The 27,607-nt window shown below is 54.5% G+C and overlaps 1 protein-coding gene across 1 annotated transcript; it reads left to right on the top strand.

Annotated features, from left to right (window-relative positions):
- The first annotated feature begins 812 nt into the window (after positions 1-812).
- Snx20 (sorting nexin 20) lies at positions 813-10,738 on the top strand. Its single transcript, XM_027938950.2, has 4 exons — positions 813-922; positions 4,311-4,449; positions 6,865-7,016; positions 8,614-10,738. The coding sequence occupies exons 2-4, from the start codon at positions 4,320-4,322 to the stop codon at positions 9,280-9,282; spliced, it is 951 nt and encodes a 316-aa protein (XP_027794751.2). The 5' UTR covers positions 813-922; positions 4,311-4,319; the 3' UTR covers positions 9,283-10,738.
- The last annotated feature ends 16,869 nt before the right edge of the window (positions 10,739-27,607 follow it).

The raw sequence follows: 27,607 nt of genomic DNA, 5'->3' as shown, positions 1-27,607 counted from the left end.
TAGCTGCCCGGGATCAGTTCCCTGGTAGCTGTTGGACGTGGCTTTGCACCAGATGAAGATCTGAGGCCGTCACATTCCCATCCACATCAGGCACTGACTCTGCGTCCACCGTCTTTGTGCTCCGACCCTCAGTTTGTCCATCTGTTAATGGGGCATGATGGTTCCCATCCTGCCAAGCTCAGAGGATAGAACAATAAATACTAAAGAGTGTTGGGGTTCGAATGCCTCCCAATCTCATGTTTTGGAGGAATGATGGGGTTGGAAGGTGAGGCCTTGAAAGAGGTGATTGGGTCGAGAGGGTCCTGAGAGAAGATCGGGTCATGGGTCAGAATGGATCAATGATGTGGGAGTGGCTAACTGGACAGAGCAGGTGCCGTCTTGTGCAAGCACTTGCTTGCCCTTTCACCTTCTGCCATGTTATGACACCAGAAGCAGAAGGCCCTCGGCAGACACGAGGACTGCCACTAAGCCTTGACTTCGCAGCCTCCAGAACCGTGAGCTGAGAAGAACTTCTTTTCTTTATAAATTTCTCAGTCTACGGTCTTCCCTCACAGCATCAGAAAAGGACTAAAATGAAGGGCTCTGGGAGCCACTCTGGGAGTGCCAGGGACTGTCTGGGCCTCCGCGGGGAGCTGGGCTGCTGAGCAGTGAGGCCAGCCTAGACTCCTGCCCTGCCCCACGCTGCCCCTCCCACGGACTGCCCCCGGAGACCACAGGCCGTCTGTCTGCGGGCTTCTCAGTATCACCTTTCACCAGCCAATCAGCGGGGGCGATCAGGACAGGTCACACAGCCTATTTCCTGTTTTCAAACAGGGAACTTAGCAAAGCAAAAGCCACTCAACCACTTACGGGAGCTTGGAACAGAGAAAATATGTGACCCGCTCCTGGACCCTTGGACGTACTCAGGGCCCGAAGACCTCAGGTCAGTGTTTGATCCCAAGATCAGGTGGCTTCTGAGCTCCATCCCTTCCTCCTGTGACCCCTCCATGTTTGTTGGGGAGAGGGTGGGACGGGGAAGGGTTGTGACAGCCTGTAGCACCCTGGGGCCGAGCAGGGAGCAGCCCCCCTTCCCATCACCTCGATTCCTCTTGAAATGACAGCACTCTTCCAAGCCCTCTTGGTCCTGGGGAACCAAAAAGCAGTGCCTGGGACCCTGCATCAGCACAGCCCTGGGGAATCGGTACAAAATACAAACCGAGGGCTCACCCCAGAACTAGATGAGACTCTGGGTGTCGAGAGCCAGGAAATCTGCTTTTGAACCAGCTCCCAGACCCCACCCCACCAGGGCATCCTGATGCACACGCATATGCGGGAGTCCCTGCCATTGGGCAGGCTTCTCAGGGAATGTCCAGGTGTCCAGTGGGGCCCACCCTCTCTCCAGTGAGGGCAGCTGTGCATCCAACGTCCCAAATTCTTCTGCCTCCTGGACAGGCCAGGGAGCTTTATTCCACTCCACCAGACTCATCCCAGATGAGAAGCCTCTGCAGCCCCCTCAGGAAGGGAGCGTGGGCTCTGCAGATGGCCCTGTGTGCCCATCAGAAGGACTGGACATGGCAGGACTCTTCAAAGCAGGGAGTGAGGGTCAGGGGACCTGGGAGTCAAGGAGGAGTAGGATGACTGTCACACACACCAAGCCAGAGGGCCAAGGGGCTGGGAGCTGATACATAGACACACAGGCTGGGTGAGTGTCCGGGCACCGTGTACCAGCTCTTGCTCTGTCCTCTGGGCCAAGCTGGCCCCCCCCACTTCAGTGTTTTATAGTGAAGTTTAGAAATATTTTCAGCAGAGGCCATGGGGAAGGGAGGGACGAGTCCTCAGAATCCCTTATGTGGCTGACCCCAAAGACCTTTAGAGTTCTTTGCTGTCCCATTTCACAGATGGAGTGACTGAGGCCTGGGCATGGATGGGAAGCTGCCCAAGACCCCATGGTGGCACCAGTGCGTGACTTTTCCCTTTCTACTCCTTTATAAATGGGTGACACCCAGCAAACCCCACAGAGGAAACCTAAGTGAGCCGGCTTTGGCTCTTCAATTTGATTTTCATTCTAAGCCCAGGTTTCGGCTTTCTCGGGTCTTTACTGCAGTTTCCAGCCAAGGCATCATTTCTGGGATCTTTTAAGTTCTTGAGAAAGCCAGGCCTTGCTTCTGACCTGGTATTAGTTGCCCAATCACGAAAGCAGAACGGGAAGGGCTGGGACCCTGGGGCCAATCCATTCACAGTCACCCATTTTACAGATAAGCTGGCTGAGGCCCATGCAGAGGCCTGCCCACAAACCTGCGTCCCCGAGGAATCCCGGTTACCAAGAGTCCATTAGATAGGAAAGCCTGGGACCACCGCCATCTTGCTTGGTCACTTGGCATGACATAGGGGACCCATCCCCAGCAGGGCTGGGCTTGAGGCTACACTTTTCAGGTGGGGAAACAGTACCTGCCCAAGAGCCCACAGTTGGTCAGGATGGAAGCCGGGTCTCCTGACTCCTTGAGGACAGAATGAGATGGCTGAGGTGTGTGAGCTGCAGCAGGCTTGAGCTCCCATAGTCCTGGCCAGCCAGGCCCCTGCCCTGTGCCCCAGTTTGCTCATCTGTGAAAGGAGAAGTCGGATCAAGGGCCCCTGGGGACAGCCACTAGACAACTGCCCAGTTGGGGACCTGGAGTATGGCCAGGGCTCGGATTCCACAGCCCCCTGAAGCCTGGCTCCAGTCGCAGCCGAGCTCATCCTCCCCAGGTCAGGCCAGATGAGAAAGGCCCTCACCCCTGGAGCAGGGACCCCAGGGAACCACCGGGGACGCTAAGGCAGCAGTGGCCTGCTTCATTCCAGGCCGTGGCCAGCCGGAGGGTCAGACCCAGGGATTGGAACCCAACAGTCCAGAGTTCAAGAACCAGCTCCCCTCACCCCCACTGCCACCATCCCACAGTGATAAAGCCTGGTAGGGGGTCACTTGCATCCTCCCAAGTTTGAATCCTTTAGCCTGAGCGGTGCCCCAGCTACTTGCTCCAAATGCTTCGCCCCTTTTTCTGATGTGCAGGGATGTGGAATTCCACTCCAACTCACACCCTGGAGTCATTGATTCCACAACTACTTCCCAAAGCATCCAGCACCTACCAGATCCTAAAAACAGGATGACTACACTGAGTATGTGTGTGTGCCCTGACTGGCTGTTTCCAGGGTCTGCCTGACAGTCCACCCACCTCGTGCAGATGGGTTGGCTGTGATGCCATGGGACTTGGCTGCACAGAGAAGCCGAGAAACTTTCCGGCTTCCAGGTCATCTCATTCACTCATCTGGGTCACTAGCAGAGTTGCTGCATCCACCGAACTCGGTTACCACCTGCCTGCCCTCCCAACTCACCTGGCTAAGACAGAGTCAGCCAGGCGGGGGTGTGTCCTGACACCAGGTACCAGCTCTCGCTCTTGGGCAATTCTAAATCCAAGTTCTTTTATCACAGAGTGAAGATAAAAGTAGTCCCTATCACCGATGGTGGTCAGATTAAGTGAGAGAGTGAGCGGATTGAATGCAGACTGCACACCAAACAAGTTCCACTTTGCTCACTGGGCACACTCACCAGCCATGTGAACTTGGGCTAGACCTCCGTTTCCTCATCTGTTATTTACAGGAAATGATAGATTTCTGTGAGCTGTAAATTAGACAAGGAATATGAAGAACTAGGTGAATAAGAAGTGGGCCAAATAAGCTGTCAGTAAAAGTTTCCTTATAAATAGATAGATGATAGGTGATGTATAGATTATAGATAGATGGTACAGAAATAGAAAAAATAGGATAAAGGATACATGATGATGATAGATAGGTGATAGATAGGTAACTTGATAGGTAGATGATAGATGATAGACAGGTGATAGATAATGATAGATAACAGATGATAGACAATAGATGAATGGTAGATGATAGGTAATGATAGATGATAGACAGATTGGTAGATAGATAATAGACAGTAGATAGATGATGTTAGATGATACACACAGAGTAATCTAAAATTGAGCATTGGGGCATTTAACTGGACAAGCCATTATCTTGGCTTGAAGTCACCACATTGAAAATCAAGAGCAACTTAATAGTACAAGGATCATAATCCTAACAGAAGGTCTATGTCACCTTGGAACCATCTGTCCAGCAGAAGAGCAGACCCAGGTCTGGATCTTGCAGCTGGGTGGGCAGTGGAGGGTCAGCTGGGGGGAGTATTGTCATTCCCCTCTGTACTGAGCAGACAGTACAATATGTGTCCTAGGGACCCAGGAACCTCTGGGAGCCCCAGCATGAATGGGCACTCACTGTTCTCTCTTCTGCCCTGGCAGCCTTGGAACATGGCATGTCCTGAGCACCCTGGGAGCCCTGGCTGGACAGGACCTGTAACCCAGTGTGCTGCTAAGACCAAGCAGGAAGCACCCACCTCGGACCCAGATCTCCCAAGCCCAGGACCTAGAGAACACTCAGGTGGGCCTGCAGCTTGGGACTCCGTGAGGGGGACAGGTTTAAAGACACTTGAAGTACAAACGTGGGCGCCTACAACGAATGGGTGCAGGACAGTCTGGCAGCTCTTTTACCCTGGGTCACCCTTGACCCTGGGATGAGGTTTGGTGCTAGTTGCTTATGTGGTAGGTGACCAGGAGGCAAGGGCAGGGGATCGGGAAATGAGGATGGGGAAAGTGGGGAGCCACCCAGGGTACCAGTGAGCACATGACTTGGGTAGGTGACAGGCTCACTCCCAAAGGAATCTTCTAGGAGGTCGTGTGGTGGAACTTATCTCAGAGTTGTGAGACCACAGTCCCATCCCGTCTCAGCTGAGGGAGGCCCCTGCGCTTGTCGCTATGGCCCCAGAAAGCCCTTACGCTGGGAGTCTCATGCTTCCCCTAGAAAGTCAGTAGCATGTTCCAGGACAATGAGTGCCCAAGGCCCCAGCCAGGCACTGATACCTCCCATAGCACCCCTCCTGGAACTAATCTCTCCCGACAGTCCTTCAAGATGGACCCATTGAAAACCTGCTGTACTCAATGCAGAGAACAAACCACTGTACTGGCCTCTGGTTCCTCAGGGAAACACCCATGCAAAACAATTAGAAGTGCCACAAAGAGCTATTGGAACAAGGTGGGAAGGACTGTAATGCCAAGGAGCAGTTGAAGTGACATGTAGGCAGGTGGACACACTAGGCCAGGGCTTCTGGGGACCACATCATTCACACACACACAAAAAAAAATGCACAATTACTTGCACAATTTTAGTAGAGAAAGATTCTAAGCTTTCTCAAGATTCTCAGAGGGGCTCAGGTCTCAAGGGAGGTTTCAGAAACACAGTTGGTACCACACGCACATCAGGTAGAGCACTAATCTCTAGGATATATAAAGGACTCAAAAATCTTAACATCAAAAAACAAATAACCCAATCAATAAATGGGCCAAGGAACTGAACAGATACTTCTCAGAAGATGAGATACAATCGACCAAGAAAATATGTGAAAAAATGTTCATCATCTCTAGCAATTAGAGAAATGTAAATCCAAACCACTCTAAGATTTCATCTCCCTCCAGTCAGAATGGCAGCTATTAAGAATACAAACAACAATAAGTGTTGGCGAGGATGTGGGGGAAAAAGGTACCCTCATACAGTGCTGGTGGGACGATAAAATAGTGCAGCCATTCTGGAAAGCACTATGCAGATTCCTTGGAAAACTGGAAATGGAACCACCATTTGACCCAGCTATCCTACTCCTTGCTTTATACCCAAAGGAACTTAAAATCAGCATACTACAGGGACACAGCCACATCATGTTTATAGCAGCACAATTCACCATAGCTAAACTGTGGATGCCCTTCAGTAGATGAATGGATAATGAAAATGTGGCATTTATACACAATGGAATATTACTCAGCAATATGGCATTTGCAGGTAAATGGATGGAGTTGGAGAAGATAATGCTAAGTCAGTCAATCCCCTCCCCCCCCCCCAAAAAAAATGCCAAATGTTTTCCCTGATACAAGGAGGCTGATTCATAATGGGGGTTGGGGGCAGCCTGGGAGGAATAGATGAACTTCAGATAGGGCAAAGGGGAGGAAGAGGAAGGGAGGGGGCTTGGGGATAGGAAAGACGGTGGAGTGAGACTTACCCTAAGTGCACTTATAAAAACACGAATGGTGTGACTCTATTTTGTTACAACCAGAGACATGAAAAATTGTGCTCTATTTGTGTAATATGAATTGAACTGCATTCTACTGTCATATACAACAAATTAGGATAAGTCAATTTTTTAAAAAGATTACAAACACCAAAAAAGGGAAAGAAACAGAGTTGGTTTCCAGGTAGGGCAATGGGAGGGTTGGGTTCAAAACAGATAAGTGGCCCATGGTAGAAAAAGCAGGCCGGGTGGGCAGTGAGCGAGGGCGAGGAGGGGCGGGCCAGGCTGAGGCTGGAACCCAGCATCTTGGCAGCTCCCTCCACCGCTCTGGCATGTGCTTAGGGTCCTTGGGGCAGCCACGGACAGTCAGTGCTGCAGGCAGGGCCCAGGTAGACAAGGCAGGGTACTGTCAGCAGTACAGGGCTGCACAGTGCTGATCTGCAGGCCAGAGGGCCTCTGCAACATGCCCGCACTGCATTTCACAATCAGGAAACCAGCTGCGGTGATTGGCTATTTGAAGTCGTCAGCAGTGGGTGGGTTCTGCCAGCTTGGACGCAGGCTCCTGGCTGATGCCCTCCCCCACACTCAGTTTTATAAATGTAAGGGTGGGCAGAGGGGCATAATTACCGCTCCTCCTGAATCCTGATGCCCCCTCCAAGACAGACCCAGCCACCGCCCCAAGCCCTTGCCTCTCAAGTGCACAGCCCTGGTGCAGATCCCTAAGGAGGCTGTCCTTCCAGGTGCCCACCCCAGTCCGAGCTCCAACTCCAGCATGACCACCCGGGAGCTGCAGGAGTACTGGAAGAAGGAGAAGTGCCGCTGGAAGCACGTCAAGCTGCTCTTTGAGATCGCCTCAGCCCGCATCGAGGAGCGAAAGGTCTCCAAGTTTGTGGTAAGTTGAGATGGGGAAGTGATGGAGCCCTTTCAAATGGCCCTGGGCAAGACCTCTACCTCCCCAACCACGAAATGGGTTGATAGACTTTAACTCACAGAGTTCTTCCAGAGCAATGGCCAAAGAGCACTGTGCTAAATTCTGTGAAAATTAGAGAGGTAGGAGGAGTCAAGCTTCCAGACCCTAAGAAATAGCCCAGCTGAAGCCCAGGTGATCCGGTATTAGTCATCTTCATCCCTCTCCACTGGATTTTGTCCTAACCTTGTGTCTTTTACTGCTATTTAATTTTTTTTCTTTAGATTGGATCAATTCTTTTTCTTTTTCTTTTTTTTTTTTTTTTGCAGGGGGAGGGCTTACTGGGGATTGAACCCAGGGGCATTCAACCACTGAGCCACATCCCCAGCCCTGTTTTGTATTTTATTTAGAGAGGGTCTCACTGAGATGCTTAGTACCACACAGTTGCTGAGGCTGGCTTTGAATTCATGATCCTCCTGCCTCAGCCTCCCGAGCTGCTGGGATTACAGGCATCTGCCACCATAACTTGGATCCCTTCTTTAAAACACTGAATATATTTAAATGGAAAACCACAATCACATGGCATAAAGAAAAGTACGTACAACTACAAATGTAAATAACAAATAAAACTAAATACTGTAATTCAATTGGCTGGCTACTAGGGCCTTGGACAGCTCTGTGCTTGGGGGCTGCTGTCTTAGCAAGGCTGGAATTCCAGCCTGTGTTAGGAAGATGTCAGAGCCACACTTGACCCCTCTTCTCCACTTAATTGGAACCAGGACAATAACTATAGCTACCACTGCGTGCTGACTGCATGCTAGGCACAGTTCCATGTGGTTTCAGTGCATTAACTCATTTAATCCTCATACAGTGATTGAAGTAGGTACTATTCCTATCATCAATTTATGGATAAGATACGTGAGGCTCAGAGAGGATAAATTACCTAAGACCACACAGCTAGATTGTGATGGGGCTGGAATTATAACCCAGGCCGTCTGGCTCCAGAGTCTGTACCCTTCACCAGTACTCTTCTTTTTTTGTGTATGTGTGTAATTTTTTTTTTAGTTGTAGATGGACGCAATGCCTTTATTTTATTCATTTATTTTTAATGTGGTGCTGAGGAGCAAACCCAGTGCCTCACACATGCCATGCGAGGCAAGCGCTCTGCTACTGAGCCCAGCCCCAGCCCGCCAGTACTCTCTTGAAGGAGAATTCAAACAATAATTTCCTGATGGACCATGACTACCAGTGTGTGTGTGCAGGATGCTCTGACCCACTTCCCAGTTCAGATCGCAGAGGCCCAGCTTTGACGAGGGAAAGCCACGAGGGTCCCCAGGCCCCCTGCATGTGTCTTTTTTTCCTCTGAGCTGCCCTATGGTGCTGTCGTCGTTACTGCAGGGTTGGTGTCTGTCCTGAGCCCCTTTACAGCTCAGACGACGGCGAGGGCAATTAGAACAGAATTGCATATAAGGATGACCCATTTGCAGGGTATCCTCGTCGTTACTGTCCTTTGCCGGGGGCTCTGTCATTTTCACCTGCTCGCGCGTAGTCAAAGGTGTGCCCGGCCCCACCTGTCCCGCAGATGTACCAGATCGTGGTCATCCAGACGGGGAGCTTCGACAGCAACAAGGCTGTCCTGGATCGGCGCTACTCGGACTTCGAGAGGCTGCACAAGAGCCTGCTGAAGACGTTCCGGGAGGAGATGGAGGACGTGGTGTTCCCCCGGAAGCGCCTGACGGGGAACTTCTCGCAGGAGATGATCTGCGAGCGCCAGCTGGAGCTCAAGGAGTACCTGGGGCTGCTCTACGCGCTGCGCTGCGTGCGCCGCTCGCGCGAGTTCGCCGACTTCCTCACGCGGCCCGAGCTGCGCGAGGCCTTCGGCTGCCTGCGCGCCGGCCAGTACGCGCGCGCGCTCGAGCTGCTGGTGCGCGTGGTGCCGCTGCAGGAGAAGCTCACGGCCCACTGCCCCACGGCCGCCGTCCCCGCGCTCTGCGCCATGCTCGTGTGCCACCGCGACCTGGAGCGCCCCGCCGAGGCCTTCGCCGCCGGGGAGCGGGCCCTGCGGTGCCTGCAGGCCCAGGAGGGCCATCGCTACTATGCGCCCCTGCTGGACGCCATGATCCGCCTGGCCTACGTGCTGGGCAAGGACTTCGTGTCCCTGCAGGGCAGGCTGGAGGAGAGCCAGCTCCGGAAGCCCACCCACCGGGGCTTCACCCTCAAGGAGCTCACGGTGCGGGAGTATCTGTCCTGAGCCAGCCGGGCACCTGGCAGGGAGACTAGGGGCCACCGTGGCTCCGGTGGGCGGCGCGGGCAGCGTTTTTCACGGGAGGACCTGTTGGGAGCTGTGAGTTGCTGGGTAACGTTGGGCAAGTCCCTCTGATCTGTATGGAACGAGGTGCTCCTGGGACCCCCTGTGTTTCTAGCTTAGGTCCCCTGATGTCAGGCTCCCTTCATCTCCAAACCACAAAACTAGCTGCAAAAAATGTTGGAGAGTGCTGTGGACCTTACTGATGTTTTTGTGGGAAGCAGGAGGAGAGGTTTGCATCACGAATCATGGACTAAGCGCAGGTAATTTCCTGGCAGAGGGCTCTCCAGCTGCCCTGGGTCTTTTTTTGCTGCTCTTATGCTTATAAGTAGACCCACCCAGCCGGGTGTGGAAGCCCCCCCAAAAGGGCTGGGGATGTGCCTCAGTTTCCAAGTGCCCCTGGGTTCAATCTGCAAGACCAAAAAAAAAAAAAAAAAAAGACCCACCCATTATCCTAATATTCTTGCTCTTCCCCTTAGCATGCAGACCTCACTCGGCAAATCAAAGGCTCTCCTATTGTCCCTTCAGGACAGCCTCTCCCCCTGCAGAGCCCCCAGGGTGAAGGTTGAACACCGGTCTTTGAAGGGTGGCAGGAGGATACTGGGCCAGAAAGCTATCATATCATAAGATTCTATGACGGGCATTTTTAGAAAGGGAAGTTCCAGAGACCTCTCTGACTAGGATGCTAGAACACATTGCCTGGAGTTGTAGTTTCACTCATATGGCCGATGTTACCTGAATGGCATCCCCAGATATGTGGATGTAGCCCTGGAAGGAGGGGGAATAAGAACATGCAGTGGGGCCTCTGGATAGAAAACAGACTGAATTCTCAACAGCTCTCCATTTGAGGTACAGAGTTCCTGGAACCTCTCTGATAGTGTGGGGCCTACTGTCTACTGTCAGGAAAGGACTACTGAGGCCTACGATCAGGAAAGGACTCACACCATGGACACCAGAGTGGGGTGGAGAGCCAGCACCAATGACCTGAGCTAACGGTACAGGCTGAATTGGGCCAATGTGTATCTGAGCCTGGAAGCCCCTGAAGACCTAAACTAAACTCTCTGGCCAAAATTTGGAAACCTTAATGTTGGGCACTACTTTGGCCAGGGTGGGATATGGCCCAGGTCAAGGTAGCAGTGGACAAGCATTCACTAAACTACACCAGAGTCTGTTCAACAGCGACACCTTGTGGCAACCACTGTGTGGCCCAATCCCGGCTCTTTCCTGAGGGTGAGAATAAAACACAGACAGCTTTGGACAAAGAAAACCCTCCTGTCTCTCTGTTTACTCCAGGAGAAGGACCCTGGAAGCAGGAATATGTTGGACTTCTTGAAAGCCAGGGCATATGGGAAACTAGAGTGTTAAATGAAAAAAATAAAAGTCGTGACTCTGCTATTATGAAGATCCTACTGAAACTGCAAATTATTTCATCAACTATAAAATATTCTCAATTGTAAAATGCACCAAATATTTACTAAGAAAGAGAAAGTGCCCAAACGCTGAAGAGTTTCATAGGGGATTCCAGCAGACTGGGAGACCAAGAGTTAGGTCCCCAATATGAGAGTCAATGCAAGAGAAACCTACCGTTCTGGGTGGATTAAATTTCATGCTGAAATTTAATCCCTACTGTGAGGTATTAGGAGGGTAGAAACTTAATCTATGGTGTTTGGAGGTGGAATTTTTGGGAGGCAGTCAGGATTAGGGATGCCATTAGGGTGGGAACCCCATGATTGCATTAGTGACTTTAAAAGAGGAAGAGAGACCCAAGCTGACCCACTTGCTCTGTCTTGCCTGGTGATAGCCGCCCTGCCGTGGGATTCTGGATCCTCATGAGCAGAAAGGTCCTCACTAGCTGCATCCCCTAGATGTGGGGCCTCCAGAACTCTGAGTTGAGTAAATATTCATTCTTTATAAATGTCCCTGTCTGTGCTATTCAGTTATAGCAACAATAAAAGTGGATGAAGACACCTGCTGGGCAGGGAGGGACAAGAGGACATTTGCATGAATCAAGCTTGGCATGGGTAGAGGAGGGGATGTCAGAGAATTTGGACTGCAAGCTTGTGCTCACCCACGTTTGGGGGCTGAGTACAACAGTGTGGTCCAAAATAGCGCCAGAAGAGCAGTCGTGTTGAAGCGGTTTCACTTGGAGGTGTTCCTGCAACTGCTATTGCAAGCTCTCTCTAAAGGAAGTCAGCGTGGATCTAGGTCAAGAAGGAGCATAAGGTGAAGACACTGTGCATCTCAAAGTCACAAATATATGATGTGTGTGTGTGTGTGTGTGTGTGTGTGGCGTGCACACACAGAGAAAATACCCATATGGGGTAGAAATACCTACACAGTCGTAGAGGGGTGTTCCCCATCACTACCACCTGCAGAAGGACTGGCTCCTGACAGAATTCTCAGGTAAAGGATCACTCCAGCTCCTGAATAATCAGTAGCCGCCACAAAGGGCAGCTTTGGGACCCCAGCGCATGACACTCATGCTCTTCTCCCAGTTCTCCCAACAGCTGCAGCCCGTGGGTCCAGTGGAGTTTCTGCTGGTCATGTGCACAGTGTCCTCGTCCACTGTGGGTCGTCCTGGGATGACCGTGATGGCCATCTCTTCCTGACACATGCCATTTGCTCCAGGAGTCAGAGACCCACTCATTTCTTGGGTTTGGGGAATAAGTCCTTGAATTCTCAGGCCCTGCCCCAGGGAGTTTCCCTCATGGCTCACAGTGACCCCACGGGGATACCCCACTTCCTGTTTTCCTGGGCCCTTTCCACTGTGCATTTCACTTAGACCTTGTTCCAGGGGTCTTTGGGGAGCTGGAAGGAAGCCGGGCCGAAATTCTCCTGCTTTCACAAAAGCTGGCCCACGGGAGAGGTGAGGAGCACCTGCCCTCAAGACCTGGGTGGGGCTGGGGTCAGCAGCAGCAGGCTCCCCAGGGCTTGGGAGAAACGCAGACCTTCAGTCCCGCCTCGGCCTGCTCAGCCAGAATGGCCACTTTAACGAGACCACCCCTACTCCTACCCCCACTCCCGCCCCCTGCAGGTGAGGCTTCCCTGCAAACTGACTGAGGGGGGCCTTGAGGAAAATCACCCCCAGAGCCCGGGCAGGTACTTTCCTGGGCTCCTCCCCACCTGGCCTTCCCCCTGTCTCTTACAGGTGCACCAGCCCAGGTCCTGGGTGGCTCTCACTGGTGGCACCATGCCAGCCTCTCCCCGGAACGTGCTCTGGGCACGTGGTCCTGATGCCCCAAGGAGCCAGTGTCCTGGGGTCTCCCCTTGGGATGGGATTAGGCCTGCTGGTGAGACCTGCATCCGGAGATGCTGGGGGTCTCTTACTGCAGGCAGGCTTCCCCCGTGTGGGCCCTGCTCCCACCCCATGTACAGAGAAGGACACAGACACCCTGAGGGGCTAGGTGACTTACCTGGGGTCACACAGCTAACAGTTGGTAGACCAGGAAATGAAGCTCAGATGGGTTGGACCCGCGGCCCGTACTTCACTTATTGAGCCCTGTACTGGAAGAGGAGAGGGGAGGGAGGGGACGCGTCCCTGGTCCTCTCAATGTTCCTTCAAAGCCATTTAATTCATATTCTCTGTTTATAGATGGGGAAAGTGAGGCCTGCAGAGGGTCACTCAAGGTCACAGGAGACAGGGACAGTGCAAGAACCAGACATGGGACATCCACATCAAAGTGATATGCTTTGACAGGCAAGGCAGGCCAAATAATTCCAGGTTCAAATTCCAGAAAACCCTTGGCGGGGCCACCGGGCTGGACTTGGGCTCAGGGTCAGCGTTGAGGCCTGGGTGGAAGCCTTTAGCCCGGCCTGGCTTCCTGGCCCCAGGCGGAAGCTCGGTTCAGGGTGGGCTGCAGTCCTGAGGCCAGCGTCCCTTTGCTATCCTCAGAGCACCCGTCCCACTAGCCAAGGCTGCTTCAGAGCAGCTAAGTGACCACCAACTCTACCTGCTGGCAGGGGCCTGTGCCCGGCCGGGTGGCCTCTGGAGTTCAGAGCCAGACTGCACTGGCCACTCCCCCAGAGGCTGCCTTTCTGGCATCTTCCTGCTCCGTCACGCGCCCCTTCCTCTGGGACCCTGTTAACAATGCCACCACCTGTTTTGTCACTGAATTGCTATTTTCCTTGTAGCTGATATCCTTTTACTTATGTAAATTTATTTGAAAAAGAAACTTCCTGTTACTACCCTGAACGGAAAATCAGAGTCACTGGCTATAATTGGAAGGCAGCTATCAAATAACCGCAGTGGAACCTGCCACCGTATCCTACCCCAGCAGGCCCCGGCCCGGGACAGGACGCCGGTGGTCCCTGGTTCAGAGGGCAAAGACCTGTTATCAGCGAACCAGGGCTTCTCTTTCACTCCCAAAGACACGGGAAAATACGGCAAGAGGAAATAAGTTCCCAGCCACGTGGTCCTGGTGACACAGCATCATGTCAGACTGTCTGGAGACTGGCAGCCTGCTGCTTGTCCCCCCCCCTGGCCTCCAAACTACAAACCCTGTGCTAGCTAGCTAGGCACTCTTTTTTTTTTTTCTTAATATTTATTTTTTAATTTTAGATGGACACAATATCTTTATTTTATTTGTATGTGGTGCTGGGGATTGAACCCAGGGCCTCGTGCATGCGAGGCGAGCACCCTACCAACTGAGCTATAGCCCCAGGCCCTGCAGTTGTGTTTTCAGATGGTACTTCCAGAATGTCCCAGACCCTGGGAAGAGCTGGGGGTACAGCAGGGACCAGGACAGACCGGGCCTTGCTTTCACAGAGGTGGCGTGTCAGAAGGCCACTCGCAGAGCAAACCCAAGCTGGGATAGTGTGCGGTCCTTCAGCCAGGTGGCCAGAGAAGACCACTCCAGGGAGGAGCGGTTTAAGGGAGACTCCAGGCTGGGAGGGGGCCCTCGACAGAGCCCAGGCGCACGGGCCAGTGGGGATCTGGGCAGAGGGGAAGCAGGAGCTCAGCCTTCACCCTGGAATCTCCTCTGACCCTCAGGTTTGAGTCTTTTCCCAGAAAGGGAACATGCTCTCACCCTGGTGTGTCACCTGGCTGTGCCACCAAGAGAGTGGGCTCCCAGGCCAACAGAAGAAAGCTTCTCATGATACCTCTGTCATTCCCCTGGCTAGTGAGTGGCTCGTTGCAAAGTGAAGGAGCTGGGGAGCTTGTGTCTGGGGCCATGCAGAACCATTGAGTTACCATGACAAAAAACAGAGTCAGCCTCACAAGGGAGGAATTTATTCCCTGAAGAGTCCTAGCGGAGACCAGCTTCCGGGACAAAGTTGGAGCCAAGGACTTGAACTTTGTCATCCAGTCTCTCTCTCTCTCTCTCTCTCTCTCTCTCTCTCTCTCTCTCTCTCTCTCTCTCTCTCTCACTTTCACTCTCCCCCTTAGTTCTGCTTTCCCCTGCTTGGCCTTCTCTCCTCGTGTTGACAAGATGGCTGCAGCAGCTCCGGGATCACATGCTTCCTTCTTGGCAACAGAGGACTCTCCTGTCCAGGACTCTTGTGAGGTCCTCACCTATAGGCTGTGTAGGAAACACACAACTGTCCTTTTCTGAGGAGCCCCATCCCCACAATGCACAAGTGCCAACAGCATGCATTTCAGGATGGCCTTGATCGGAAACGGTTCTTGAACATATTGTTTAGTCATCAGCTTTTTAAATTGCAACTACACATCCTGAACACTTCCTGTAATAGATCCTGTTCCTACAGGCTACTTTGGGTGGTTTCATTGTAGTCTAATGCATATGCCATAGTTATTGTAACCATACATTAATACCTCATTTTCCTTATTTCAGGCAACACTGCAGCAAACATCTTGATTCTCGTGCCTTTTTGTGTTTGTGTTCTCTTAACAGCAGTCTCCAACAGTGGCATCAGTGGCATCTCTGAATTTCTAAATATTTCTATTAAAAATCGACTAATTTGACTTGTAATTTATGGTGCTGGGGTTGGAACTCAGAGCCCCGCATATGCAAAAGCAAGCACTCCACCATTAAGCCTCGCCTCCAATCCTAATTTTATTTTTTAATTGACAAAGATTGTGTGTATTTATGAATCAACACTTTCAGTGGTTTTGATATTACTTTTCTTCTCTCTCCCTAACGGCTGGACTCACTCACTCCTCCACCATACAAGTGTGAGAGGGATGCCAATTCCTTCAGTTTTCCATTATCCTGGGATTTTAAACTCATTTTAGTAGTTGAATCCTTGTCCCTTTTCACGGGACAATCAATCCGGAGGCAGGAGGGACCCAGGACTGGATCCCGCTACTCACCGGGCTGCCAGCAGGTGGCGCTGCCGCCCCGGCGGCTCCGCTGCTCCCCGAGCCTTGGGCGCGGGAGAAAAAGAGGAAGAAGGGGAATTGAGCAATTCTCCGGAAAAAAAGAAAAAAGAAACTCAACTCGGTAAAGCCGTCCGGGGGGCTGAAGAAATGCGGGAAGAAACGGCTTTCTGGGGGAAAGGCTGGCCAAGCGCCGAGGCCCCTACCCTTGCAACGCACGCTCCCTCCCGGGTCTGCAGAGGAGCCTCCCGGGAGCCTGCGCCCGGGGTTCAGGACCTCGCCTCCCCGCGCCCCGTCCTTATCCTGCACCCCAGAAGCCCCAACAGGAGGAAGGAGGCGCTGTCCCCTTCGGGGTGGCCATCAGCCTCCACCTCCCATAAGGGAAGTCCTTGCTCTCCCAAATAGGGCGCGTGCAGGGTGCCTCCCCTGGGCCACTGCGAAGTGGCCGCTCCGCAGGGCTGCGTGGACCCTCGCTGGACGTGGAAGGGGAAGCGGCCCTCGGGGAGTCTCGGGCATCCCGGAAGGAAGGTGCGACAGGGGCCTCCCCAGCCCCCTCCTCCCTCCCTTGGGGACCCGGATAGTGGCGGTGGGGGCTCCTGTCCCTCTGCCTAGTGCACTGGGGGAGGGGAGAGCACCGCAGAGGTGCACAGCTTGATGGCAGGTGTCACTCCTGTCCAGGCCCAGGGCAGAGGCTGTCCCGAAGCCTGGGTTGGATGAGTAGGTACATAGAAGGAAAGAAGAGGGAGGGAGGGATGGGACGGAGGAAAAGAAAAGAGAAATCTCATTCCAGCTGACCAGAGTGTGAATGGGTACAGCCTCAGAAAGCTCACCCTGTCATCCCAGCCGCTCTGGAGGCCGAGGCAGGAGGATCGCAAGTTCAAAGCCAGCCTCAGCACTTTAGCAAGGCCCTAAGCAATTCAGTGAGACCCTGTCTCTAAGTAAAATATATTATAAAAAGAGGTTTGGGGTGTGGCTCAGTGGTTAAGTGTCCCTGGATTCAATCCCTGGGACCAAAAAAAGAAAAAGAGAGAGAGAGAGAGAGAGAGAAAGAAAGAAAGAAAGAAAAGAAAACCAGTAAGCACCGTCTCCTGGAGGTAGCCTCCCTAGGAGCCCTTGAGAGTCCACTGCGAGGAATGTTCCCCACAGAGACAACCACATCCACCCAGAACACCAGCTAGAATTTCAGAGCAGGGCTCTTGCCAGTAACTTCCCCACCCAGGGACAGCCCAAATGCCCACCCGCAGGAAACGTTGGAAGAAGCTGTGTAATGTCTCTAGGTAGGCCATAGTCATGGATATTAACAAGTGCAGACAATGGGAAGGTGGACCTCACAGGCAGGATGGAAGGAGGCAGGGCAGACCTGCACTCAGCCCCTGCGATGCTGTCTCGTGAAGGTCAAGGTCAAGCCAATGACACCGTTTAAGAATTCTTACTTAGATGGCAAAACTTCTGTCCAAGTATCAGTCAAGGTTCTCCAGAGAAACAAAATCAACAGGAGAGAGAGAGACAGACAGAGGAAGAGAGAGAGAGAGAGACAGATATTGATTTACTATAAGACATTGGTACCCATGACTACAGAACCTGAGGAATCCCAGTGTGCTGTCTGCAAGCTGGAGTCTAGGAAGGGGGAAGGTCTGCCCACAGAGGGCAGGAGGTTGATGACCAGCTCGCAGTCACTCACGGGGAGGTGAATCCAAACTCCCTCCACGTTTTTATTCTCAGGCCCTTATAAGGAGAGAAGGGCTGGGTGATGTTCATGCACATTTGGGAGGGTCCCTGTTTTGCTCCATCCACCAGTTTCAATGCCCATCTCTTCCAGAATCATCCTTATAGACACACCCAGGAAAAAAAAAAATGTTTCATCACATACCTGGGCATCCTGTAGCCCAGGCAAGTTGACATACAAAATTACCCATCACACATCTAAGGAAACAAGAAAGGCAGAAAGGGTCACAATAAAAGCCCTGATGGTGGATCTTGCTTCCAGGGGACTGAGGAGGCTTTGATGGGGGAAGGACAATGGGGAGTCTTCGAGGTTCGGAGGTGTATTAGTCCTCAGCCGTGGGTAATGGTTACAGGGGCTTTTGCTTGCTAATAATTTGCTAAGCTGTACACCTCAATTCATGCTCTTCTCTCTGTGTGGCATATTTCAAAATAAACATATTTTAATAAAAGTACAAATGGATACAACAAATATGAATTCCCTATCTATTAGGCACTGCTATGGTTTAGATAGGTGTCCCCCAAAGGCATTTCTGTTCAGGCTTCATCCCCAGCTCGTGGCACTATGGGAGGTGGAGAATCTTTAAGAGGCGGGGCCTAGTGGGAGTAAGTTAGGGCATTGGGGAATGCTCTGGAAGGGCAGCCCCTTCTCCCTCCTCTCTGCCAGGTCCCAGCCACGAGATGACTGGTGCTGCCATGTGCTGCTGCTCTGCTGTGCCGCCTGGCCATAGGCCCCAAAGCAGTGGGGTCAACCAACCACAAATGGGAACCTCCCAAACTGTGAGCCAAAATAAACTTTTTCTCCTCATAAGATGCTTCTCTTGGTTATTTGTTACAGTAACGGAAAGCTGACTAACACAGATAGCGCGTACCATGGCAGTCAGAGCTGGTATTTGAACTTGAGGCTTCTGCCCCAGCTGTGCTGCCTCACAGGGCTGCGGAGGTGACGGCTGGGGCCTGAGGCCTCTCAGCCCAGGGAATGACCCCGGCCAAGGCACGTCATACCTGCAGGCTGGCATCGTACTCACTGAGGTCCCCAGTTTCCCCAACCTTCAGGAACAAATCGGGAAGGACAATCAGCTGGGGAGGCACCAGTGGGTCCCCAGAAGTGCCTCCCATCAACCAGCAGCGTGTGGCCCACTGCAGGGGTGGCCCCAGCTCTTCGTCCTGCCCATCTCCATGACATTTGCCTCATCGCCTGACTGTTCCTTTTTGTGAAGAGACAGGGTCAGTGTCCCATCCCCTGAGTCCAGCAGTCCAGGAGTGTGAGGCAGAAGGGATGGTGACCAGCTCCAAGCCCTGGCCTCAGGGGACCTTGTGGGCTTCACTCACCCTCATTCTGCTGTTGTCATGAGAAGAACATGCTCAGGGTGTCCTGCTGGGGACACTTGATGAGATGACACCTGGAGCCAAGCCAAGGGCAGCCTAGACAGCGGGCAGCCTGTCAACTCCAGAAATGTGGCCAAGCTCGGTCAAGATCAGCCAGGTGATTCATGAACTCCAAAGTTATTGTTGTTTTAAATCATTGAGTGTGGGGATGTTTGTTACTAAACATAGCTAACTGATACATGTTCTGTGGATAGCCTTGAGATCCAGGGACTTGTTGGAAGGGCTTCCTAAAAGGGGCTGCCTAGCTTAGAAGTGACCAGCACCAGTTGTCCCAGTGCCTCACCTTCCCCGGATTCTCTCAGAAGCTCCACGTGGCCTGTTTGTCAGCATCCCCACTGTGACTACCAGTGCCTGGTATGCAGAGAACCCTCACGCCAGGCCCTGGGTTCAGCTCCTCACAACCCACCCCACTTACCCCACAACAGCCCTGGGAGGTGGGCGCTGTTACCTCCCCTGATTTTACAGATGAGGAAACAGGGAGGAAATCTGCTTCCCAGCTCAAGGCACATGTAATAGGAGGTAGCCTGAGAGCTGACTTCAGAGCCGGGCCTTACCCACGAGCTGTCCTACCTGCCACCCCAGCCAGCCGCCCTCAGAGTATCTCCCTGTGTCAGACACCGAGCCTGGGGCCTCTCCAGAGGGGCCCCACCCTCTGCTTGCCTCCTTGCCACCAGGCCATGATCAAGCTCAGCAGCATCGTGTCCACAAGAGCACGATTCCCATGGATCAGAGGCCACAGGGACCCAGTGGGCAGAAAGGAAGCTCTGTGACAACTTCCAAGCAGGACAAAGTGTGCTGAACAGCGTTCGTCACTCGGATGGAAAGACTCGGGACATTTGGATAGGAGGGGGGACAGGCTGACCCCGTGCAAGTTCCAGTCTTTTCTCCAAATGAAATTTGATACAGGAGCCCAACACAGAAGCTCCGCCTGTGGAGCCCCGTATGAGACCCACAGCAGAGGCCAAGTCCAGTGACTTTACTGAGGGAAAAGGCTCAACCCCACAGAGGACAAGAGTGAGAGGGTTAAGACGTGAGCTCAGATCTTCTACCTCCCACCTCTGAACTCGTTCTCCCGTTCCACGGGTGTAGGTACAAAAACCTGCATTCCAAAATGAAGACATAATTATGACTTTTTAAAAAAACATCGTTTTTGGAAATGGTGCACTTAGCATCCCATAGAGTCAGTAGAATAGAACTAACCAGTCCTCATACTTCAGGGCCTCATTTACAGCCTTACCGTGTTCATCTTGGGGTCCACTGGGACTGTGGGCTCTTTTTCTTGGGGCCATCTCTCTGCACTCCTCTCCCTTCACCTCTTTGCACAGCCCTCCTGTAGCTGACCTCTGCAGAGCCCGGACCTCCTGGAACAGTTTTTCCCTGGTGGGCTCACCACCACCTCCTCTACCTCCTGGGGGGATGGACTTGCTGCAGGTGTCTTCAGATGTGATCCAGAGGATCCCCGGGTCAGTGAGGGGCCAGAGCATGAGCCTGGAGTCACGTGTTGAGTGTCTCTGGGTCTCTCCTGCCCGGCTCTTTCTGGAAATAGCACCCAGTTGTTCTCCCTGGGGGAGCTGGTCCTCTCTGGTGCCCAGCCTGTGTAGCGTGGGTGGGCTGGAGCCCAGCACTTCAAGCTAGCCCTGCGCTTACTGGGTCTTAGCTTCTGTGGTGGAAGGGAGCCTTCGTCTCCCAGGGCGGCTACAACAAATCACCACAAACTAGAAAGCTTACAAATTCGGGTACTAAAATTCAGGTATTGGTGGCCCAGTCCCGCTGAGATTGATTTTTTTCCCTTTGGTACCAGGGATTGAACTCAGGGACACTCGGCCACTGAGCCCATCCCAGCCCTATTTTGTATTTTATTTAGAGACAGGGTCTCACTGAGTTGCTAAATGCCTCCCTTTTTGCTGAGGCTGGCTTTGAACTCTCCATCCTCCTGCCTCAGCCTCCAGAGCCTCTGGGATCACAGGCCTGCGCCCGCTGCCCTCTGAGATTCTAGGTAGGAATCTGCTCCGTGTCTCTCACCCAGCTGCTGAGTTTCCCGCACCCCTCGGCCTGTAGCCGCACAGCCCCATCATCTCGGCCTCCGTCCTCACGTGGCCTCCCCCTCCCACCTGGGTGTGCAGGGTCCATATTTCCCTCCTTAGAAGGAAGTCAGTCCTCAGGCCGGGACCTCACCCCGTGTGACCTCATCTTGACTCAGTGACATCTGCAAAGATCCTCTGTCCAAATAAGATCACTAACAGCCACCAGGGGCCAGGCCCCGGCCTGTATTTAGAGGGGACACATGCAGCCCCCATATCCAGGGAGGGACTCTACTGGGTGTACGCGGTGGGACCTGGGATTCTGTGGAATCAACGGCGTTTCCAGGACTGAACCAAATGCTAGTTGGTCCAGCCCCATCTGCAGCCGTCTCGCTCTCCACCTTCCAGGGCACCCTGGGCCCCTTGATGTCCCTCCGAGTGTCCCTCCAGCCCCAGCCCCAGCCCCGGCAGCTCTCCCTGTGATGAGGTGACCCCCTTCCTTATTGCCTCCTCCAGCCAGCCTCCACACCAGCCTCCGCACAGGGTCGGCGAGGCCTTTGGAAACCATAAAGGACCCACTCACCCCCAGCCCAGAGCTCCCGGGGTCCCCTCACTCTGACCCTACACCCAAACCCCTCCCCAGCCTCCACACCTGGCCTCACCTGCCTCCTTCCTGCCCTCTCCTCTCCGCCCCTCCCCAGCGGGGCCAGCTCTCCATCTGCCACTGGGCTCCTCCCATCTAATGGCCCACTGTAGAGTTTCCATCTTGAATGTCCCCAAGGGTCCGTGTGTTCCAGGCTTGGTCCACAGGGGGGCGCTGCTGGGAGATGGTGAAACCTGCCCGAGGGGGCCCTGAGGGAGGTCCTTAGGTCCCAGGGTCATGCCCTCCACAGGACAGGGGAACCCCGCCCCCTTCCTTATTTCTTCTGCTTCCTGGCCAGGAGGGGGATTTTTCTTCCTTGCTCCCGCCCTTGCCCTCAGCTCTCCCACCAGAAGCCTGAAGCAAGGAGTCTGCCCGACCGTGCTCTGCAGCCTCTGGAACCATGAGCCCAAAGGAACCTTTTTTCTTTATGAGCCAGTTACTCAGGTGTGTTGTTACAGTGGCAGAAAGCTGACTAACCACCCATGTTCCCTGTGACATCATCTTGGGGACCCTCCGGGATCCAGATCACTGCTTCCTCTGCAGTCCCACAGGGTCTCATCCTTGGTGAGACCTTGGCTCTTTTTGTCACCACCTTCAATTTTTAATGATTTTTTTTTTAACAAGAGTCCCACGTGATCATTACCAAATAAGACCACGTAACAGTGGCCGGGGCCAGCTGGCCATCCTTACTTCAGTCACCTGAGCCCCCACCTTGTTTTGTATTTTATTTCGACACAGGGTCTCCCTGAGTGGCTTAGGGCCTCGCTCTGGCTGAGGCTGGCTTTGAACTCGAGATCCTCCTGCCTCAGCCTCCGGGGTTACGGGTCTTTCTTCTTTTGACGGTGCTGGAGGTGAGACCTGGGCTTCCCCTGCTGGGCAGGTGCTCGACCACGGACCACCGCCTCAGGCCTGAGGCCCCTGTTGTTGAGAGGGATCTGGTTCCCTCTGAGCCACCGCCAAGGGCCACAGTCTCCAGCTGGAATTGACCGGCCGCTGCGTCTGTTGCGCTTATTTCTATGGCTCTTTCTCGTCATGGACGGACACTGGTTTTCTTCCCCGTGTTCCTTACGCAGTGCATTTACATTTAGGAAAAAATGTCTTAAAAATAAAAGGGCGGAAATTGGGAAGGAGGTCCTGAAAGCAGGAAGTTAGGGAGATTGGGGGGTTGGGCCCTGACACAGAAGGGACACAGGGGCTCAGAGAGGGATGGGGGCTCGTCTGGAGTCCTGTAAGGTGACACTAGGTCTCTCACTGGCCTCCCTGCCCTGGACCAAAGGTGGGGCCGCAGCTTTCCTCCCAGAATCCCTTGCACCCAGGCTCCCCTCCCCCACCTCGGGGTCCCTGGGCCCATTTAGAAAATCAACCCGGGCGACAGGGAGGCTGGGGCTCACCCCCCTTCACAGCGCTCAGACAAGCAAGTGTGGAGCTGAGAATCTTGTTTCTGCTCTGAAACTGCCAGGCGCAGCCTTTACCGCAGTGTGCTCGGCAAATCTCCACGGGCCGCGTTTTAAATACTCTCTCTCCTTTTGCTGTGATCAAAGGGATTGCTTGTTCCCCTGATAGGTGACAAAAGATGTCAGAGAGACTAACGAGAGAAGGCGGTGGCCGCCCCTTCCTTCTGCCTGGGGGAAGGAGAGTCGCAGGGCGTCTTGGGCTGGGTGGCTTCTAGGAGCGAAGGGGTGGGTGCAGCAGCGACAGAGGAGGGGACCCTGGGCAGGCCAGTAGTGGACATCAGGTGGGTGGCCCCCAGGACGCATTCTGGCTTCTCCATTATGCGGGTGCTGCAGGAGGGCTGGCTCCTTCCCCAGCTCTGAGGCTGCGTGTGATTCAGACCAGTCCCTAGGAATCTTGTGCACTCCTGGCCATGGCGGTCCATTCTGAGAGGGTCATGTGGCCAAACCAGGACCAAAGAGAAGCAATCCTGGGGTTCTTGTAGACCCACTTGTGACAGGGCACCTCTTTCTGAGGTATCCAAGACCAGCAGGAATGATCCTGATTGATGATGGCTGCTGCTGGATCCCGTCTTACCTGAAGGCCCTGGAGCTAGCTCTTGGATCATTCAGGAGCCAGCGGGTCCTGCCGTACAGCACCAGCCTGGAGCTGCCAGGAGGCTTGCCCAAGAGGAAATGAGAAAATGAAGCCCAAATATGTAGTAGGAAACAGAAAGGCCCTGAGTCCTGATGATCTTAAGCTCTTAGATCAAGCCACACCTGAATGCGGATCAGCAAACGGCTTTTGGCTTAGTTGAGGCTTTTCCCTCTACTTTACTCCTCTTTTACCACTTGAGCATGTGTCTTCAGGCACTTCAGTCCCTCCTACAGTGCTCCCTTTCTTGTCCCCTAAGAACTTGGCATGGTTTCTCCATCCAGCCACACGGCTAGGCTTCATTTCAGCCACTCCCAGGCTCAGGACACCACTCTTTGGAAGAACCGCTGTTCGAGGCCTGAGTCCAGATGGGACACGGAAGCCTGCTCAGTGGGACACACAGGGCAGGGTCCTGGGGCGGGTCACACCCTCACAGTTATGCTTGTCTGCACAAGTCCTCACACACAGACGGCCCTAGAAACACATCAACTGTGCTCCAGCCACTCAGGTCATTTCCCCTGAACCCGATAGTCCATTTCACAGATTCCGGGGGGAGGCATGTAGGGACCAGAGACATCTGACACCCCGACTTGCACCCCCTCATCTTGACACACACTACTTCCCCTCCACCTTTCCACCAGGAGAAAGGGGGACTGAGCACCAACAACACTGATTACGGGACGCTGCTGGATCCAGCCATGCCTGAAGTTCCTGGAGCTAGCTCTTGGACCATCAGAAGCCCATAAATTCTCTTTCAGGCTTAATTCGGGTTGGGCTGGGAGTTTATCACTTGTGACCCAAAGAATCCTGATTCCATAACTGCCTTCAAATCCGAGGGACTGTGCTTCGAGACAGCAACTATACCCAGCTGGCCCTGAAGGTCGGGAAGAAGACCTGTCACGGAGCTCCGATATTTCAGGGGCCTCCCCAGTTCCCTAGGTGGGTTAGAGTCCCCAGGATCAGTGGGCGGGGGGGCTGGCAGGGTGAAGACAGGAACCAGGAGGCTGAGGAGGGGTATGAATGCCAAGTCAAGCGGCCCCTGGGAGAGGGCGGGCTCTCCCAGAACCAGGCCATCGGTGCTTCTGACTGTCAGTGCTGACGCGTGGCCCCCGACCAGCAGCAGCCGCAGCACCTAGGAGCTAGTTAGAGATGCAGACTCTGTGCCCTGCCTCAGGCCTCAGGGGGGCCCAGGGACCTGCAGGTGACCCTGTGCCCAGGGAGGCGTGAGCGGCTCTGATTGGCGGAGACATCTAAATAAACTGAACGTGCCTGGGGAAGAGGGCAAGGTGTCCATCAAGGCGCAGATGTGGGGGCTCGGGGCATGCCGCCTACAGGTGTCTCCGAGATCCCCTGCCGCTGGAGGCCCGAGCAGGAGCCTGAGGCCTCCTTCCACAGCCTGCACCAAACGAGGTGGCCAAAGGACCACGGCCACCACCCTCACGTCCCTCTGCCTCCGTGGCCTCCTGGGGAGCCGCCTCCACCAGGGAGCCCTCCTGCCTCCCTCGCCGCCTAACTCCAGGTCAGCAATGGGCCTCAGGGCGAGGCCGGTTCCCAGGCAGCAGCTAAGTGTGAAAGCAGCGGCCAGCGGGAACCTCGTGGCTGCACTCAGCACGGTGACTGACCAGCTCACAGAGTCCAGGCCCGCGGCCCCCTCTCCGGAAGCTTTCCTTTCATGCACAGGCTCAGCAAGCCCTGCGCTCCTTCCCACATCCGACCTGTCACCAGGTCTCTGTCCCTTGAGCTCTAGGGGCACAGAAAGGAGAAAGGACTCAGCTGGCTCTGACACACGTCCACTCAGGCACCTGCAGCCCCGGCCCCGCGTGGCTGAGGGCTGGCCACAGGGAGCGCTGGAGGAAGAGGACCAGCGGGAGCCTCTGCCTGCCGGTGGCACACCACTGGACGTCCCCTCTGCCACCTCCCCTGGCTCACCCGTCCCCCCACCAAATACCTGCTGAGGACCCACCTAGAGCCGAGGCCGCGCTCAGGTCTGAGGCCACCGCAAGGGGCAGGGCAGGTCTCCGTCCCTACAGAGCTCACGGCAGAGAAGCAGGAGGACCAGGCTGACCCTGCCCAAGGTCTCCGGTCCCCCTTCCCCATCCTCCCGACTCCCAGGCCACCTCTACTCAGCTCCGACCTTTGGGTGAGCCTCAGCCTTCCCCTCTGTACAATGGGAATCCTTCAGATAATGGCCACAGTGAGTCGGATTCATGCAGCCTACGGTCAGCGGACAGAGTGGCCAGAACCAAAGGAGCCAGCCCCGGCCAGCCTCCACGGCCTCCCTGAAACTGCCTCCCAGTCCAGGTTGTCCCAGAAGGGCCACGGTGGCCGTCCTGCCACCCAGGACCCAGACGGCACCGACTCCAGCTCCCTCACCACCATTCTCCATACAGAGAGGTGGTTACCACGGGACCAAAGGGCCACCACTGCCACCATGATCCCGAGTCGCTGACTGAATCAGCCGGGGCCATGTGCCATTTAACCGAAGATGAAAGTGCACACGATAAGCGTCATCTCCGAAAGGATGTCGCTGAAGGAAAGCGGCACAGCGAGTGGCATCCTTCATCACCCAGCAGCCCCGCGCCAGGCTCTCCTGAGGGGCCGGAGCCGCATCTGGGCCTGTCTGTTAGGCAGCACGTACCAAGTCACTGTGTGTGACGCTGGCTCCTGGGCCCACCGCGCTAGACTTCTAAACATACACTGAATGCCTATTAATTATAGTTTTCAAATCAGCAAAATGATCCTTCATTAGCGTAATTGCCTACTCTGTTTTATCAGGAAATTGTCCTCTCTCTGTCTCTAATCCCTGCATCTGAGGCGGGGGCAGGGGATGCTGGGTGGACTGGTTATGGGGAGACCCGCGTCCTCCTGCCACCTCCAAACCCCCGCCCAGTTCCACTTCTCCATAAGCTGGGACGCCACAGAAGGTCTCAGGAGTGTCCCACGGTGTGTGTGAGCAGGGAGGGGGAAAGGCAGCCGGGCTGGGCAGCGGCCGTCCACGGTACCTGGTCAGGCTGCACCTGAGCCAATGTGTCTTGGGCAACGAGGACAGGAAACCATGACCACGGCCCTCTGCACAGCTTTGGCCTGTGTACAGCCCCGTGCTCGCTGTGGGCACCCGGGGACCTCCCCTGCTCCTACTGGCCAGCGGCTCATGGCATAACTGACCCCTTGGCAGAGACGCACAAACCAAGGTTTACAAAGGGAGAATGGATCTCTCAGAACCACCGAGCAACTCGGCAGCCACGCTGGGCCTCCACGAGGCTGTCTACCTCCCCACGGCAGGGCCTGGCCCCGAGTGGGCATGCGTGGGCATGCGTGGGCGCAGCACTGTTGACCAGGGATGTCCGCTCCTCACCTCCGTAGCCTGTCCGGGGCCCCTGCCTCATGGCTTGTGGGCATGGTCATGTGACTTGCTCTGGCCAATGGGACAAGAGCCAGAGTGACAGACTTGGCCATGTGACTCGCTTTGGCCAATGGGGTGAGAGCCAGGGGGATGCCCTTGGCCATGTGGCTCGTTTTAACCAATGGGATCAAGTCAATGTGATGGCCTTGGCCATGTGATTCCTTTATGGCCAATAGATGGGAGTGGACACGATGGACGGCCACCGTAGACACTGCTGCTTGGGTGGTCAAGAGGTACTCAGAAAAGGGAAGGAGGAGGGAGGGCAGGGGGAGAGGGGGAGAGAGAGAGAGAGAGAGAGGGAGAGAGAGGGAGGGAGGGAGGGAGGGAGGGAGAGAGGGAGGGGGAGAGACAGGGGAAGGGGGAAAGGAGGGGAAAGGGAGGGGTGGGGAAGGGGGAGGGGAAGGGGGAGGGGAGGAGAGGGGGAGGGGGAGGGGTCTTTGACCTGGTTGGGTAGATGCTCAGGCCACCGGCGGCCTCCCTGCCTGGCCTCCTCATCTGTGGCCGGGCCTGTGGTGAGGGCAACATGGGCACCCTCTGCCCAGGGGTGACGTTGTCGCTGGGGTTTGGGGCGAGGGTCTCTCAGAAAGCCCAGCACAAGGAAGTGCCGGCCTCCCCGCCTCGTGCTGGGCCTGGCGGCCACCCAGGCACTCAACCTGCGTGGCGGTCAGTGAGTGTGCGTCGCCTGCGGCCCCCTCAGCCATCCTGGCTCCACACACCAGTTTTCAACCCTG

Source organism: Marmota flaviventris, chromosome 18 (genome assembly GCF_047511675.1).
Source record: "Marmota flaviventris isolate mMarFla1 chromosome 18, mMarFla1.hap1, whole genome shotgun sequence".
NCBI classification, from domain to species: domain Eukaryota; kingdom Metazoa; phylum Chordata; class Mammalia; order Rodentia; family Sciuridae; genus Marmota; species Marmota flaviventris.
Note: the sequence above shows the minus strand (reverse complement) of the source record. Positions and strands in the feature narration are given on the sequence as shown.